At 55.5% G+C, this 18625-nt stretch overlaps 1 protein-coding gene across 1 annotated transcript; it reads right to left on the bottom strand.

Annotated features, from left to right (window-relative positions):
• Positions 1-115: 115 nt before the first annotated feature.
• On the bottom strand, positions 116-9968 carry TUBB6 (tubulin beta 6 class V; the record flags this gene model as incomplete). Its single annotated transcript, XM_080714743.1, has 4 exons — positions 116-1179; positions 6867-6977; positions 8976-9084; positions 9912-9968. 4 exons carry the CDS (start codon positions 9966-9968, stop codon positions 116-118), a joined length of 1341 nt encoding a protein of 446 aa, XP_080570869.1.
• Positions 9969-18625: the final 8657 nt, after the last annotated feature.

The following is an 18625-nucleotide window of genomic DNA, read 5'->3' on the forward strand; positions in this document are numbered from 1 at the left end:
GCTGCCGTGCGGCTGGCTGTCGTGAAGCTCCTCATCCCATACGACCTGTCTGCGGCACTTCCGGGGCCTCTTCCAACACCTCTAGACCAAGGCGCCATCGCCACTCCGCCGGCCTCTACGCCATGAGCTCCTCCTCCTCGGCCTCCTCCTCAAACTCGCCCTCCTCAGCCGTGGCGTCCTGGTACTGCTGGTACTCGGACACCAGGTCGTTCATGTTGCTCTCGGCCTCGGTGAACTCCATCTCGTCCATGCCCTCGCCCGTAAACCAGTGCAGGAAGGCCTTGCGCCGGAACATGGCGGTGAACTGCTCCGAGATGCGCTTGAACAGCTCCTGGATGGCCGTGCTGTTGCCGATGAAGGTGGCCGCCATCTTGAGCCCCCGGGGCGGGATGTCGCACACGGCCGTCTTCACGTTGTTGGGGATCCACTCCACGAAGTAGCTGCTGTTCTTGCTCTGCACGGCCAGCATCTGCTCGTCCACCTCCTTCATGGACATGCGGCCGCGGAAGACAGTGGCCACCGTCAGGTAGCGGCCGTGGCGGGGGTCGCAGGCCGCCATCATGTTCTTGGCGTCGAACATCTGCTGGGTGAGCTCGGGCACAGTCAAGGCACGGTACTGCTGGCTGCCCCGGGCCGTCAGGGGCGCGAAGCCGGGCATGAAGAAGTGCAGGCGCGGGAAGGGCACCATGTTGACGGCCAGCTTGCGCAGGTCGGCGTTGAGCTGGCCCGGGAAGCGCAGCGAGGTGGTGACCCCGCTCATGGTGGCCGACACCAGGTGGTTGAGGTCGCCGTAGGTGGGGGTGGCCAGCTTGAGGGTGCGGAAGCAGATGTCGTACAGGGCCTCGTTGTCGATGCAGTAGGTCTCGTCCGTGTTCTCCACCAGCTGGTGCACGGACAGCGTGGCGTTGTAGGGCTCCACCACCGTGTCCGACACCTTGGGCGAGGGCATGACGCTGAAGGTGTTCATGATGCGGTCAGGGAACTCCTCGCGGATCTTGCTGATGAGCAGGGTGCCCATGCCCGAGCCCGTGCCGCCGCCCAGCGAGTGGGTCATCTGGAAGCCCTGCAGGCAGTCGCAGCTCTCGGCCTCCTTCCGCACCACGTCCAGGACCGCGTCCACCAGCTCCGCGCCCTCTGTGTAGTGGCCCTTGGCCCAGTTGTTGCCAGCGCCTGTCTGTCCTGCAAGACAGCCAGAGTCCACGGAGCTCCACAGGGCCCCAAGAGAAACCGAACCTTATGACTAACGTTTTCATTTTGGTGCTGGGGCTGGAACCCAGGGGCATTCTGTTTCTGAGTTATGCACTCAGCCCTATTTTTTTTTTTTTGCAGGTCTGGGATTGAACCCAGGAACATTCTACCTTTGGAGAATGTTATACCTTCAGCCCTATTTTTTAATCTTTATTTTGAAACAGGGTCTCACTGAGTTGCAGAGGGCCTAAGTAGCTGATGCTGGCCTCAAACCTGTGGTCCTCCTGTCTCAGCCTCCCAAGTACTAGGATTACAAGCGTGCACCACCATACCCGGCTACTTTTGTACTTTGAAACAGGGCCTCATGCCGGGTGTGGTGGTGCACGCTTGTAATCCCTGTGCTTGGGAAGCGGAGACAAGGAGGATTGCGATCGCGCAGGTTCGAAGCCAGCCTCTCTGGCTTAAGAGACCCTGTTTCCAAATAAAAATATATATAAAAAAAATAGGTATCTGGGAGTGTAGCCCAGAGGTAGAAGGGTTTCCAGGAACCCCAGTACAAAAAAAAAAAAAAAAAAAAAAAGAAAGAGAAAGAAAGAAAGAAAGAAAAAGAAACAGGGCCTTGCTAAATTGAAGAGGCTGGCCTGGAACCTGTGATCATCCTGTCTCAATCTCATAAGTACTGGGATTACAGGCATGTGCCAACACATCTGGTTCCTTTAGCCCTTTAAAAAAATTTTTTTTGAGAGAGAGAGGAGAGAGAGAGAGAAGAGAGACTAGCCAGTTGTTTTTTTTTTTAAATTCTTTTTTTTGTGTGTGTGGTGGCACTGGGGTTCCTGGAAACTCTTCTACCTCCAGGCTACACTCCCAGACCTATTTATATATATTTTTTTAAATTTTGGAAACAGGATCTCTTACGCCAGCGAGGCTGGCTTCGAACCTGCGTGATCCTCCTGTCTTTACCTCCCAAGTGCGGGGATTACAAGCGTGCGCCACCACGCCCGGCTTCAGCCCTTTTAATTTTAATTTCATTTATTTACTTATTTGTGTGTGTGTGGTACTGGGGATTGAATTCAGGGCCATTCTACCTCTGAGCCACACCTCTAGCCCTTTTTATTTTAATTTTATTTTATTTTGTGGCACTGGGGATGGAACCCAGGGTCCTTCTACCTCCAGGCTAAACTCCCAGTCCTATTTTATATTTTATTTGGAGACAGGGTCTAAGTTGCTGAGAGCCTCACTAAGCTGCTGAGGCTGGCTTCAAACCTGTGTGATCCTCCTGTCTCAGCCTCTCAAGTGCCGGGATTATAAGCATGCGCCATCATGCCTGGCTATTTTTCGTTGTTGTTGTTTTGAAACAGGGTTTCTTTAGGTTGCTGAGGCTGGCCTCGAACCTGTGATCCTCCCAATCCAGCCTACCACATACTGGCATTACAGGTACGTGTCAGCATTCCTGGCTTACTTTTAGTATTTGATTTGTGGTGCTGAGCACTGTGGTGCTCAGGGCATTCTACGCCTGAGATACACCTTCCACCCTCCTTACTTTCAAACAGAGTCTCACTAGATTGCTGAGGCTGAAGCCAGGTATGGTATAACCCCAGTACTTGGTAGGCTGAGACAAGAGGACCACAGGTTCAAGGCCAGCCTCAGGTATTTAGGCCCTCCACAACTTAGTGAGATCTTGTTTCAAAATAAAGTATAAAAAACAGGGCTGGAGTAGTATAGTTCAGAAGTAGAATGTCCCTGGGTTCAATTCTCAATACTGAAAAAAAAAAAAAAAAAAAACTGCTGAGGCCGTTTTCTTGAAACCTACGGTCCTGTCTCAGCCTTCCAAGTCCTGGGATTAAAGGGTGTACTAATAGGGGAGAAAGGCTGTTCTTAATTTATATTTTGAAACAGTCTCCCTAGGTTGCTGAGAGTTGCTAAGTTGCTGAGGCTGTCCTGGAATCTGATCCTCCCATCTCAGCATCCCCAGGACTGGGATTGGAGGGACATTTTTTGACGCAGCAAAGGAAAAGACGTGTTTGGCATGCTGCCTAGGGCAGGGCTGGCTCTCACCAGCACCTTGGCCGGCAGGTGACTTGGCATTCTTCGCCTGTGTGTTCCCTGCGTTGCGTTGAGCCCCGGGCGCTGTGGTCGTTTAGACCACGGTTCCAGCACGCCGGGAACCACAGGGCCTGGGAGGCCAAGACAGGATCACAGGTTCCAGGGCAGCCTGAGCGACTGAGCGAGACCCTGATTCCAAGTAAAACGTAAAAACCGGGCTGGGGATGTAGCTCAGAGGTAGACTGTCCCTGGGTTCAACCCCCAACACCACAAAAACAGAAAACAAAAAACAACAAAAAAAAAGAAATTACGCAACAGAAAGCTGGGCGTGGTGGCGCACACTTGCACACTTACCATCCCAGCATTTGGGAGACAAACAGGATGGCGGTTCACAGACAGACTCAGCTACTTAGTGAGGCCCTCTGCGACTCAGTGCGACTCTTTCAAAATACAGAATAAAGAATGGGGCTGGTCCTATTCTTTATATATATGGGCGACTCAGAGGTAGAAAGCCCCTGGGTTCCCACCCCAGTAAGTACTGCAAAAAAAAAAAAAAAAGGAACAAAATGTGTCATTCTGACTTGTCACCCAACTTTAAGCCCTATGGAGTTGCTGTTTCCTTCTGGCTGTCAGACAGGCTTCTGAAAGTCCCTGCGCTCCCTGAACCAGCCGCCGCTCCGGGCTTCCTATGATGGCAGGGCTTTAAGCAGGTGCGCGATGCCCTGCTGAAGGTGTCTCTCGTTCACGCTCCTATCTGTTCGGGCGATGTCTCCAGAGAGGACGCCCGCCACTCTGCTCAGAGCCTAAGGCGCCCTCTCGTCCCTGAGGCCCCGGTGCCGCACGAGGCTTCTGGGGGCCGCTGGCGTCTGGGCACTGCTCCCCCGCGGGGGGATGCGGACGTCCAGGTCAGACTGTTAGGGAGCAGCCCACCCCTGGTCCCGGCCGGGGAGTGACTGGGCCCGCAGCAGGCGCCGCTGGGGCGCCAGCGCGCTCCTGCTCCTGGAGTACGGGCTCAGCGAGAGGGCTCGGCCTCCGCACACCTGGGCCCTGGACTTGTGCAGAGCCAGGATTGTTAGATCTGGGGACTCTTGGAGATGGACGGGGTGAAAATGTTCCCTTTTGTGCAGTACTGGGGATTGATCTTGTGTGGGGGGATACCTCTGAGCTACACCCCCAGCTATTTTATTTATTTATTCATTTATTTACTTATTTATTTTTGGTGGTACTGGGGTTCCTGGAAGCCCTTCTACCTCTGGGCTACACTCCCAGACCTATTTTATACTTTTTATTTGGAAACAGGGTCTCCTAAGCCAGCGAGACTGGCTCAGAGCCAATGCGATCCTGTCTCCGCCTCCCAAGCGCGGGGATGACAAGCGCGCCACCACGCCCGGCTATTTATTTTTTGAAATAGGATCTCTCTAAGCCTGGAACACGCTATCGCCGCGCCCTGACAGTGCGGTTCACAACGTGGGGTGGACTGGAGCCTCGGGGACAGCACTGCTCGGCGTTGGCTTGGTCCCCAGCCAAGACCAGTCTCAGCTGTTTACTGAGACTCTTAGCAACTTAGCAAGACCCTATTTCAAAATAAAAAATATAATCAGGCTGAGGGGGCTCAGCTCGGAAGTAGGACGCCCCTGGGTTCAATCCCTAGTACTACAGACACACACAAAAATAAAAGTGGCCCCTAAGGCCCGGTGTGGGGTGCACACCTATACTCCTTGTTCTGGGAAGGCGGAGACAGGAGGATTGCAGGTTCTAGGACAGCCTCAACCTCCAAGCGCTAGGACTACAAGCATGCGCCACCACGCCCAGCTCCAATTTTATTTCTTGTTTGGAAACAGGGTCCTACTAAGTTGATGCGAATCTCACTACTTGCTGAGGCTGTCCAGGACTTGGGAGGCTGAGATAGGAGGATGACAGGTTTGAGGACAGCTTCAGCAAGGAGTGAGACTTCATCAACCTAGCAAGACCCTGTTTCCAAATAAGTAAAATTGGGCTGGGGGTGTAGCTCGAAGATGGAATGCCTCTGGATTCAATCCCCAGCACCACACACACGCACACACACACACGCACACACACACACGCACACACACACGCACACATGCACGCACACACACACACACACACACACACACACACACACACGAAGCTTGCTTTGCTTTTGTTAGGAAAGATCTACTTTGGTTGCAGTTTCAGTAGCCACTGAAACTGCACCCCAAGTACTGGGGTTACCGGTGTGCACCACCATGCCCAGCTCGAGTCTAGCTTTTTGGAGGCCAAGCTGCAGTTTTTACATACAAGCCATTTGCAGAACTCTTAGCCTCAACTGAAACCGAGGGAACAAAACCCTTTTTTTTTTTTTTGGTATTGGGGGTGGAACCCAGAGGGTTTCTACCTCCGGGCTGTACTCCCAGACCTTTTTTTTTTTTTTTTAAATTTGGAAACAGGGTCCCACTAAGCTGCTGGAAGCCTTACTGAGTAGCTGAGGCTGGCTTCGAACCCATGCGATCCTCGTGTCTCAGCCTCCCAAGCATGGGGATTACAAGCGTGCGCCACCACGCCTGGCGTTTTTTATTTTTACTTTTATTTTTTATTTATTTATTTATTTTGTGGTATTGGGGGTGGAACCCAGAGGCTTTCTACCTCCGGGCTATACTCCCAGACCTATTTTATATTTTATTTGGAAACAGGGTCTCACTAAGTTGCTGAGAGCCTCACTAACTAGCTGAGGCTGGCTTCGAACCTGCGCGATCCTCCTGTTTCAGCCTCCCAAGCGCAGGGATTACAAGCGTGCGCCACCATGCTCGGCTTATTTTTACTTTTAAACAGGGTTTCATTAAGTTGCTGAGGCTGTCCTCAAATTTGTAATCCTCCTGTCTCAGCCTCCCAAGTACTGGGATTACCAGCATGCACCACCATGCCTGGCTGTCAGGAGGCTGAGACAGGAGGATCACGGTTTGCGGACAGCCTCAGCTACTTAGTGAGGCCCTCTGCAACTCAGTGAGACCTGTTTCAAAATAAAGAATAAAAATTGGTCTAGGGATGCAGCTTGGAGATGGAATGCTCCTGGATTCCATCTTCAATACTGCAAAAAAAAAAAAGATAAGTTGGAAGCCGGATGTGGTGGTGCCCCCTTAAAATTCCAGTACTTGGCCTGGCGTGGTGGCGCACGCTTGTAATCCCTGTGCTTGGGAGGCGGAGACAGGAGGATTGAGCTGATTCGGAGCCAGCCTCGCTGGCTTAAGAGACCCTGTTTCCAAAAATATATATAAAATAGGCCTGGGAGTGTAGCCCGGACGTAGAAGGGTTTCCAGGAACCCCAGTACTACCAAAAAAAAAAAAAAAAAAAATTCCAGTACTTATGAGGCTAAGACAGGAGCATCACAAGTTCAGGGCCAGCCTCAGCCACTTAGTGAGGCTCTCCACAACTTAGACCCTCTTTCAAAATAAAGAATGGGTGTAGCTCGAGATAGAATGCCCTTGGGTTCAATCCCCAGTACTGAAAAAAAAAAAGACACAAACTCAGCTGGGGTGACTTTGATGTCCATGCACTAGCCTGGCACGTGCAAGACTCTGGCTTGATCCCCAGCACCAGAATAAATACATGAAAAGCGAAACAGAAAGGTGGAACCTACCAAAGATGAAGTTATCAGGCCGGAAGAGCTGCCCCAGAGGCCCGGACCTCACGCTGTCCATGGTGCCGGGCTCCAGGTCCACCAGGGCGGCCCTGGGCACATATGTGTGAGCTGGAGGAGACAAGGGCCCACAAGCGTTAATGCAGGCATCGAGAGCCACCAGCCGCCCTCGCGGGTCCCACCGGCTGCAGCTGCCTGGGACAGATGCTGCTGCTACGGCCCAGAATCACAGATCTTGGCTGGGCCCGGGAGCGCGCACCTGGGATCCCAGTGGGAGGCTGAGACAGGAGATCACAGGTCTGCGGCCAGCCTGAGCAGCTTAGCAAGGCCCCATTCCCAAATAAAATAAGATAGAGCTGAGGGTGTAGTTAAAGGCCGAACACCCTTGGGTCCAATCCCCAGTAGCCCCCCAAAAAATTACAGAATCTTTTTTTGTGTGTGTGGTACTGGGGGTGGAACCCAGGAGCTTTTCTACCTCCGGGCTATACTCCCAGACCTGTTTTATTCTTTATTTGGAAACAGGGTCTCACTAAGTTGCTGAGAGCCGCACTCAGTAGCTGAGGCTGGCTTCGAACCTGCGCGATCCTCTGATCCTCCTGTCTCCGCCTCCCAAGCGCGGGGATTACAAGTGTGCCCCACCACGCCCCCAGCTGGAATCTTTTATTTGTTTGAGACAGGATGGTTGTTGGGGGGGGGGGGCGAAGCCTGAGCCAGAGCAATCCTCCCACCCGGCCTCGGTGCTGGGACGCTGGGTGAGCACCGCCCTAGAATCCCAGCAGGAGATGGGGACCAGCCCAGGAAGAGACGGTGGAGAAGGGAGCTCCTGCCCACGCCAGCCCGCAGTATTTCCCAGCTCGCCCTGACGCCTCCCTCCTGATGATGGTTTTACTTTTTCAGCTGCAGAGGAAAAGAGACTCTGGCAGCACAGTGCCACATCGCAGCACATTCTGCCTCCGCCACCTCCACAGGCGCCACGACAGGCACCAGAGCTGAGCTGGCCTCAGCACCTCCAAGCAGCCGCCGCGGCTGCGCCTCCAGAGACTCCACTCGGGGAAGAGCCCACGCAGCGTCTTTATCTGGAAGTGCGTTCGGGACGAGCGGCCGTGATCCCCAGAGAAGGTGCCCAGCCGCCTTACTGCCTGCACTCCACGCCAGACCTCCCTCGGGCCCTCGGCCGCCCTCGCACTGGGGCCAGCCTCTGCACAGCTGCTCAAGGGAAGGAACACCGTGACTCATAGCTGCCCTTCCCAGCTCCTGCGGACCAACAGGAAGTGACTTCAGGAGCCTGGCGATTCAAACCCCTGCCACGAGGGGCGGGGACTGGGGCTGAGCGGGCAGAGGCCGCGGGGCCACCGGCCCCTTCTGGGTGTTCGATGTTTCAGAGTTTTGTTATTTTCTGAAGACCATGCAGAATGGCAGTTTCTTTCTTTACTACTGGGGATGAGACCCAGGGGCGTTCTACCTCCAAAACCTCCAGCCCGTTTTACTTTTTGAAGCAGGGTCTTCCTAAGTTACTGAGGGTCAAGCACAGGTATTATAGGTGTAAGCCACCGCGCCTGGCAGAGTTGTAGCAATAGTGTAGAGAATAGTTGTAGAAATAGCGTACACATGCAGTCACTTTATACATGTGACCACACGCATTAACAGCTGGGAGGCCCTACCGTGGCGCACGCTGGTAATTCCAAGACCTGACCAAGACCTGAGGATCGGTTTGCAGACAGCGTCAGCTACTTAGTGAAGCCCTTTTCAACTTAGACCCTGATTCAAAACAAAGAAAGAATAGGGCTGAGGGTGGAGCTGGAAGGTAGGATGCCCCTGGCTTCCATCCCCAGGCCCGCAGAACACCCACACAGGAACTGGACAGGAGCTGGGTAGTTCACTCGGGGCTGTCCCTCCAAGCCCTCGTTTAGATTCTGAAAGTCGCACTCAGTGGCTGAGGCTGGCTGAGCGACCTTTGGAGGACAAACCACCAGAAAAGATGTTCTTCAAGTCTTTGGCCAAAAAGTTTCAGCAACACATTTTAAGCCAGAGGGGAAAAGAATAGACTTTCTCCAGGGCTCCGGTGCTCCCCTCTCTAGTGTCCATTCCTGAGAGAGGGCGGCGGCTCACCCGCGGACTCGCTGTAGTAGACGCTGATCCGCTCCAGCTGCAGCGCCGAGTCGCCCGCGTAGCGCCCGGCCGGGCCGACGCCGTGCTCCCCGCTGATCACCTCCCAGAACTGCGGCGGGGGTCGGTCAGCCCCGGGGCGGGGTCGGCCAGCCCCGGGGTGGGGGTCGGTCAGCCCCGGGGTGGGGGGGGGTCGGCCAGCCCCGGGGGGGGGGGGTCGGCCAGCCCCGGGGTGGGGGTGGGGGGTCGGTCAGCCCCGGGGCGGGGGTCGGCCAGCCCCAGGGCGGGGGTCGGTCAGCCCCGGGGTGGGGGGGTGGGGGGTCGGTCAGCCCCGGGGCGGGGGTCGGCCAGCCCCAGGGCGGGGGTCGGCCAGCCCCGGGGTGGGGGGGTGGGGGGTCGGTCAGCCCCGGGGCGGGGTCGGCCAGCCCCGGGGTGGGGGGGGGGTCGGCCAGCCCCGGGGTGGGGGTGGGGGGTCGGTCAGCCCCGGGGCGGGGGTCGGCCAGCCCCAGGGCGGGGGTCGGTCAGCCCCGGGGTGGGGGGGTGGGGGGTCGGTCAGCCCCGGGGCGGGGTCGGCCAGCCCCGGGGTGGGGGTGGGGTCGGTCAGCCCCGGGGCGGGGGTCGGCCAGCCCCAGGGCGGGGGTCGGCCAGCCCCGGGGTGGGGGGGGGTCGGCCAGCCCCGGGGTGGGGGGGGGATCGGTCAGCCCCGGGGCGGGGGTCGGTCAGCCCCGGAGCGGGGTCGGTCAGCCCCGGAGCGGGGGGGGGGGGGGTCGGTCAGCCCCGGAGCGGGGGTCGGTCAGCCCCGGGGTCGGGGCCAGCCCCGGGGTCAGTCCCGGGGTCGGGGGTCCGGGTCAGTCCCGGGGTCGGGAGTCGGGGTCAGTCCCAGGGTCAGTCCCGGGGTCAGTCCCGGGGTCGGACTGCCCCCCGCCCGCCGCGCCCCACCTTGGTGCCGATCTGGTTCCCGCACTGGCCCGCCTGGATGTGCACGATCTCCCTCATGGCCGCGGCTCTGGCGGCGCCGGCGCGGGGACCCCAGCGCCGCTCCCTCCGCCCGCCCGCCCCCGGCCAGGGCCCTCCCGCGGGGGTGTGCCGCGCCCAGGCCCCGCCCCAGCCACCCGCTCGCCACCGAGGCTAGCCTCGAACTCGGAGCCTCCCGTCTCAGCCTCCCAGCGGGCCCAGGCTGCGTCCCGGGCCGGCTCCGGGAAAGACCGGAGGGCGAGGCCGGCGTGGAGGAGGGAGGACGAGGACAGGACAGCCGGGAGGAGGGAGGAGGAAGGAGGGAGGACGAGGATGGCGGGAGGAGGGAGGACGAGGACAGGACAGCGGGGAGGAGGGAGGAGGAAGGAGGGAGGACGAGGGAGGAGGGAGGAGGAAGGACGAGGGAGGAGGGAGGAGGAAGACGGTGGGGAGGAGGGAGGACGAGGATGGCGGGAGCGGGGAGGACAAGGACAGGACAGCGGGGAGGAGGGAGGACGAGGGAGGAGGGAGGAGGGAGGAGGGAGGACGAGGGAGGAAGGAGGATGGGAATAGCGGGGAGGAGGGAGGAGGAAGGACGAGGGAGGAGGGAGGGCGAAGACGGTGGGGAGGAGGGAGGACGAGGATGGCGGGAGGGGGAGGGCGAGGCCGGCCAGGAGGCGGCGGGACACCAGGCCGGGCCGGGCCCCCTGCCCGCCCAGCCGCCCTTGCTGAGCCCCTCCGGCGGCCTCTCCCTCGAGGTGACCCGGTGCGGCCCGCGAGTCCTGCTGCTTCTGGATGGGAGCGCACGTCTACGCAGCCGCCCTCCTGACTCGGGTGGACGCGGGTGCGGGGCGCAGGCAGGGGCTGCACCAGACCTCGGTCCCTCCGGTTCCCGCAGACCCCGCGGCCCCCCAGTGCGGAGGGTTCTGCTGCGAAGCTGTGTCAGCGCCCCCTCCCTCCTCCCTTGGCCTCCCCTCCGCCCTGCTTGGCTCGCAGGTCCAGGCCGCATGGATGGGCGGCAGGCGCCCACGACTGTGCACCAGCCTGGGTGGGCACGCTCCACCCAGGCACGGAGAACCCTCTGGAGGGAGCCCCGTGGTCTCACCCGGAGGCCACTGGGGCGGGCAGTTTGAGGGCAGCCCACTTCGGAAGCGGGTAGCTTACTGAGTGGCCATGGGCTGATTTGAGTGGGGGTATCAGGTGGGGCTAGGACGAGGCGTCAGGGTGGCCTAGGCGCTGCTGTGACTTGTATTCGCCGGGGAACACAGTGACTTACTGGAGTTCCCCTGCGGCTGACAACTCGGGGCGGCCAGGAGGGCGGGAAGTCGGGAGGCTGGTGGCCGGGAGGTGCGCAGGACTTGCAGGGTCTCATCGGCCTCCACAACGGCCTCGCAGGTGAGAAAGCCGGGCTTGGCTCAGACCGTCCCCTTGCTGACGGCTGGGTGGCAGGGTTCTATGCAGGGCTGCCTCACGTGAGGCCACGGTGAAGGCCGCAGGGGGGTCATGTCTGCACGCTCCGAGGCTGACGCTGGCCTCGAGCCTGGGAGCCTCCCGACTCAGCCTCCCGAGCACTGGGATCACAGGTATGCCCCGCCCTACTAACGCTGCCACTCACACTCATTCATTCACTTCTTTCTTTCTTTCTTTCTTTCTTTCTTTCTCTCTTTCTCTCTCTTTTTTCTTTCTTTCTTTCCTTCTTTCTTTCTTTACTTTTATTATTATTTTTTTATTTGGTGGTGCTGGGGTTTCTGGAAACCCTTCTACCTCTGGGCTACACTCCCAGACCTATTTTATATTTTTATTTGGAAACAGGGCCTCTTAAGCCAGCGAGGCTGGCTTCGAACCAGAGTGATCCTCCTGTCCCCGCCTCCCAAGTGTGGGGATTACAAGCGTGCGCCACCACGCCCGGCTACTTATTTATTTTTATTGTTTTATTGTGTGTGGTACTGAGGATGGAACCCAGGGGCACTCCACCTCTGAGCTACACCCCCAGCCCTATATTTTATTTTTTATTTCTTTTTCTTGTTTTGTGGTACTAGGGATGGAACCCACAGCCCTTCTCAGGCCTTCTACCTCTGGGCTGTACCCTGACCTATTTTATATTTTATTTGGAAACAGGGTCTCACTAAGTTGCTGAGAGCCTCACTAAGTAGCTGAGGCTGGCTTCGAACCTGTGCGATCCCCCTGTGAAGCCTCCCAAGCGCGGGGATTACAAGGTGCACCATCATGCCTGGCTTTTTATTCTTTATTTTGAAGCAAGGTCTCACTTAGTTCCAGAGGGCCTCACTAACTAGCTGAGGCTGACTGCAAACTGCAGTCCTCTTGTCTCAGCCTCCCAAGTAGTGGGAAGTAGTGGGGTTGTAAACATGTGCCACCACACTCGGCATATTTATTATTTATTTATTTATTTATTTATTTATTTATTTAGTGTGGCACTGGAGATGGACCCAGGGACCTTCTACCTCTGAGCTACAATCTTAGCCCTATTTTTCATTCTTTATTTTGAAAGGGTCTCACTGAGTTGCTAAGGGCCTCACTAGGTAGCTGAGGCTGGTCTTGAACTGCGATCCTCCTGTTTCAGCCTCCCAAGTACTGGGATTACAAGCATGTGCCACCACCCTGGCTCTATGAAAACTTTTAAATACAGCCGTACAGTAAGCAAGGCCCATCTGTCCACTTCTGGGCCTGCAGGACTGAGGGGTGCTGTCCCCTCCTGTCTCCGCCCCCTCCACCCCTGGGCCTCCCAAGTGATGGGGTCACAGGTGTGCGCCGCAGAGCTGGCCTCTGGGTTAGGGCTTTCTGGGAAGGTGCGCAGAGTTCTCTGCTGGGATGAGACAGCATCGCTCGCGGGAGCCCCGGCTGGCCTCTTACCTCTGGCCTGGCCCCTCCGCTTTGCATGGGGGCCCAGGGTGGGCAGCGCTTGTTGAGGCCCCCGCAAGGGTGCAGCTGGACACCCGCAGCCAGACAGGATCGGATGGACCGCTGTTGGCTCGGGGTCAGCGCCCGGCCTGGAGGAAGGCAAACCTCCTTGGCCTCGCTGGCTCCGTCGGGGACAGGCTGGAGGAGCCCGGCACCGCGGTCCCCGGCCTGATTCAAAGGACGACTGTGCATCTGAGTGCGCCCCGGGACTGGGGCCAACAAGCGGGGTGGACGGGCCCAGGCCTTCCGTGGCGATCCTCCTGTCTCAGCCTCCCATAGAATGGGACTACAAGTGTGTGCCACCACACCCAGCTTCCAGTTGTGTTTTTTTTTTTGTGTGTGTGTGTGTGTATGTGTGATACTGAGGATGGAATCCAGAGGCATTCTACCTCTGAGAAACACCCCCAGCCCTAATTTTTTATTCTTTTTTTTAAACCGGGTCTCACTGAGTTGCAAGGGGCCTAAGTAGCTGAGGCTGTCACCGATCCTCCGGTCTCAGCCTCCCGAATACTGGGATTACAAGTGTGCACCACCACACCCGGCCTCAGTTTACGTGTTTTATTTTTTTAGTTAGTTATTTGCGGGTTTGGGGGTGGAACCCAGGGGCATTCGACCTCCAAGCTACACCCCTTGCCCTGTTTTTTATTCTTTATTCTGAAACCAGGTCTCACTGAGTTGCAAAGGGCCTCACTAAGTAGCTGAGGTTGTCCCCGAACTGAGATCCTTCTGTCTCAGCCTCCCGAATGCTGGGATGACAAGCGTGGGCCACCATGCCTATTTTTTATTTTTTATTTTGAAACAGGTTCTCACTAAGTTGTGGAGGGCGTCACTAAGTAGCTGAGGCTGGCTGCGAACCTGCTGTCCTCCTGTCTGGCCTCCCAAGTACTGGGATTACAAGCATGCGCCACCACGCCTGAATCCCCAGCCGTATTCTATTCTTTATTTTGAAACAGTCTCACTAAGTTACTTCATGCTGGCCTTGAACTTGTGATCCATCCATCTCAGCCTTCCAAATACTGGGTATTGCAGGTGTGTACCACCAACCTGGCCTGGGCTTCTATCTCTGTCCTCTGCTTGGACCCCTGACTCTGTCCACCCACCTCTGGGGCGTCTACTTGTCAGCTTCTCAAGACAAGCTTGGGCCGCCGCCCTCCATTCTCTTGGCTCAGCCTATCCCTGCACAGACACCCCCCTGTGACCAAATGCCCTGCGCCTGTCCCAATTTGCTGAATCAAATAATTGGGACAAGCCTTTGGGAAGAAAGAAAATGAAATGTATTGATTTGCTAGAAAATCAGAGAAACCAGTGAGCTTAGGTATTCAGAAACAAGCCCTGGATTCTCACCAAACAAAGGAATCAAGTTCTTTGTAGCCAGGTGTGGAGGCGCACGCTTGTAACCCCAGCATTTGGGAGGCTGAGACAGGAGGATCATGGTTCGCAGACAGCCTCAGCTGCTTAGTGAGGCCCTCCACAACTTAGTAAAACCTTGTTTCAAAAAAAAATAAAATAAAATATAGGGCTGGGGGTGTAGCTTGGAGGTTGAATGGTCCTGGATTCCATCCCCAGACCCTCAAAACAAAACAAAACAAAACAAAAAAAAAAACCAGGGCTGGGGGTAGCTCTTCGGGGTGCTGCTGGTGCCCATCAGAAGGGCACAGCTCGCGTCTGAGTCTTCCTTGACTTGGTTCTTACCCTTCCACCCATAAACTGCTAAGAGCTACCTGATGTCAGGGGTGAAGCTTAGGGGAGAGCACAGAGGGAAACATGGGCTTTGAATCCTGAGGGCTGGTAGCTGCCCGGTGGGAAGCCGGGTCCTTGGAGGCTCAGGGCTCTTCCCCAGCTGGGCTGCTGGGCAGGAAGAGGCACAGGGTTCGGAGCCGCGCAGCCAGAGCTGGTCTCGCTTCTGTCCCGCGGAGGGATGAATCAAGCTCCCCGGCCCCCGTCTGTTCCTGGTGCTAGGCGCTGTTCAGTGACATTACCGCAGCTCACCCCGCCCCACAGCTCTAAGTTTCTGAGGGTCTTGACATTTTGCTGAGGCTGGCCTTGAACCTGCAAGCCCTGTCTCAGCCTCCCAAGTATGGGGTTACCTGCCTGCGCCACCACACCCAGCGATCCTTTACAAGACTTAGAAGTCTTGCCTCCTGAGCCGGGCGTGGTGGCGCACGCTTGTAATCCCAGCGCTTGGGAGGCTGAGACAGGAGGACCGCACAGATTCAAAGCCAGCCTCAGCTACTTAGTGAGACCCTGTTTCCAAATAAAATATAAGAAAGGTCTGGGAGTATAGCCCAGAGGTAGAAAGCCTCTGGGTTCCACCCCCAGCACCACACACACACACACACACACAAAGGCTAGACTGTGTGTGTAGTGCTGGGGACAGAACTTGAGGTCTGTCTTGTGCCAGTCAAGTGCTCTACCACTGAGCTACACACGCCCAGCCCAAGACTATGCTTTTGATACGTTGCCCATGATTCCCAGCACAGCACCTGATGTGGAGATGCGCTTGGGTGGTGCACACCTGTAATCGCAGCTATGCCCGAGGGTGAGCAGGAGGGTCACAGACTTGGGCAACTTAGCCAGACCGACTGCCTTTCAGAAAGTAAGAATCAAAAGGATTGGGGGTGGAGCTCAGTGTTAGATTAGTAAATGATTGTGAAGGAAGGAAGGAGCTGGGCCTGGGTCCCAGGCCGCTGAGACAGGAGGATCACAGGTTCAAGACCAGCCTCAGCTACTAGTGAGCCCTCTACAATTTAATGAGACCCTGTTTCAAGATAAAGAATGAAAACTAGGGCTGGGGTGGAGTCAACTTCCAGTACCAAGACCCCTGAGGCTGTTTGGAGAGTCTAGCTTGCAGCCCCGCCCAGCAGCTGTCGCAGCTGTTCCCAGGAATCCTGGGGCAGCTCTTTGCTCACCCCCTCCTCGCTGGTCTCTAACCCTTATCTGCTAGGGGGGAGTTGGTTCTTTGAAAAGATTAATAGAATTGATAAACCCCTGGCCAACCTAACCAAAAGAAAGAGAGAATCAACTCAAATTATCAAAATTAGACATGAAAAAGGAGATATCACCACAGATAGTGAAGACATTCAAAATATTATCAGAAACTACTTTAAAAATTTATACTCCAATAGATTTGAAAACCTGGATGAAATGGACAGATTTCTAAGCACAGTTAACCTTCCTACACTCAACCAAGAGGACATAGCAAGCCTAAACCAACCAATAACAACCAAAGAAATAGAAATGGCAATAAAAATTCTTCCACCAAAGAAAAGCCCAGGCCCAGATGGGTTCCCAGCTGAATTCTACAAAACCTTCAGCGAACAACTAATACCAATACTTCATAACGTGTTCCGGGAAATTGAAAGAGATGGAACTCTTCCAAATTCCTTCTATGAGGCCAGTATCACATTAATCCCCAAACCAAATAAAGACACCTCAAGAAAGGAAAACTACAGACCAATATCCTTAATGAACATAGATGCAAAAATTCTAAACAAAATACTAGCTATACGCATTCAAAACTATATCAAGAGAATAATACATCATGACCAACCCCTATTTTATTATTTTACATTTTATCTTATTTGTGTGTGTGGTGCTGGGGATTGAACCCAGGGGCATTTGACCTTCAGCTATATGCCCAGCCCTATTTTTTATTCTTTCTTTTTTTTTATTTTTTTGTGGTACTGGAGATGGAACCTAGAGGCATTCTACCTCCAAGGTGCACCTCCAGCCCTATTTTTTATTCTTTATTTTGAAACTGGGTTTCACTGAGTTGCAGAGGGCCTTACTAAGTACCTGATCGTGAACTGCAATCCTCCGGTCTCAGCCTCCCGAATGCTGGGATTACAAGCATGTGCCAACATGCCCGGCTTATTCTTTATTTCGAAATGGGGTCTAATTAAGTTGCAGAGGGCCTCACTAAGTAGCTGTGGCTGTCCATAAACCTGAATCCTTCTGTCTCAAACTCCCAAGTACTGGGATTACAAGTGTGCGCCACCATGCCCAGCTCCTGTTTTATTTTTAATTTTGAAACAGGGTCTCACTAAGTTGCTGAGGCTGACCTCGAGTCTGTGATCCTCCTGTCTCTGCCTCCGAAGTACTGGGATTATGGGCATACACCCCAGGCCTGGCTTGGACCCAGATTCTTAATCAAGAAAGGGTGCCAGAGCCCGAGTTTGTATCGACGCTGGGAAAGCTCACGGGAACACCTTCGCCACAGCGGAGCCGAGTGGATGCCCTGCGGTCCTGGCTCCCCGCAGGCTCCCCAGGGCTCCTGGGCTGTCTTCTTTGCTGGCTGAGATGATTTCTCAGCCCTGCCTCTTTGAGGTGCGTGGGCAAGAGCTCCTGCTGCCCCACCCTGTGTGATGGAGCAGCTGGGGCCTACCCCTGAGCCTGGCCGGGGACATTCCTGCCCTACTGCTCTCAGGCTTCCCTCAAAAGAACAGCTGGGAAGAGGCCCTCAGACGGCGCCTCCGCTATTTTTATGCGACCATCTGCCACCCAGACCAGGTCTGGCAGGCGGCAAGGGGCCCAAGGGATGCCGGAACAGGTGTCCACCTCCCTGTGGGGTGGGCACTCACCACATGGCCACGAGGAGAGGAAGAGGGGCCATTGCTAGAACGTGCCAGGGCCAGGGTGCTGGCGGCCAGAGAGTGCAGGGCAGGTACAGCGCTGGTGCTGGCCGGCAGGGAGATGCCCCGCAGAGATGCGAGTGCACAGAAACCTGGGCTTCCATTGGTGACGAGATCCTGCAGATCCGGGCCCAGCGCTGCTGAGCCTGACACCGAGGGTCAAAGTCACTGTCCAGGAGTCCAGCAGCCTGTGCCCAGAGGTGTGGTCGGGGGCTTGCTGCAGCCCCGCCCTGGGGAGGCAGGCCCTGAGCTGCAACCTAATGCACTCTAGGAAAAGAATTTTCACCATCCTGGAAATCGACACCCAAGGGTGCTCTGCTGGGGTGCTAACTCCCAGACCTTTTTATGTTTTATTCTTTAATTTTTTGGTACTGGGGATTGAATCCAGGGTCTCTGCCACTTAGCAGTTTACTTTGAGACAGTGTCTTGCTAATTTGCGTAGGCTGCCCTTGAACTTTCAATCTTCTTGCATTAACCTCTGCAGTCACTGGGGTGACAAGCATGTACCGACCTTCCCAACTTTGTTCTAGAAAAATTTTAAGTCTGTACAAATTGGAGACTAGATGAAACCCCAAATATCCCACACCCAACTACATGTAGAAGGTAGGTGTGTGTGTGTGTGTGTGTGTGTGTGTGTGTGTGTGTGTGTGTGTGTGTTACAGGGATTGAAATCAGGAGCCTTCTAAACTGAGCTACAACTCAAGGCCTTTTTTTTGTGTGTGTGGTATTGGGGGTGAAACTCAGGGCATTCTACCTTCCAGCTACACCCCCAGCCCTATTTTTAGTCTTTTTTATTTTTTGAAACAGGGTGTTACTGAATTGAGAAGGGCCTCACTAAGTAGCTGAGGCTGCCCACAAGCCACCATCCTCCTGTTTCAGTTTCCCAAATGCGGGGATTACAAGTGTGCACCACCATGCCCGGCTTGGTCCCCAGTTTTGGCCACAGCATGTGGGGCCGAGGAAGCTGAGGCCCCAGCCTGCAGGTGAGCTCCCTGGGGGAGGCACTGTCTTGATGTGTGCTGAGATGACAGCACTCTCAACCTGGCACCTTTTATCCTTGAGGATAGAGATTAGATTGTAGGTTCAAGGCCAGCCATGACAATTTAGAGAGACTCTGCTTCACACTGTAAGAAATAATAAAATAAGAGG

Source organism: Muscardinus avellanarius (genome assembly GCF_963383645.1).
Source record: "Muscardinus avellanarius genome assembly, chromosome: 17".
NCBI lineage: Eukaryota > Metazoa > Chordata > Mammalia > Rodentia > Gliridae > Muscardinus > Muscardinus avellanarius.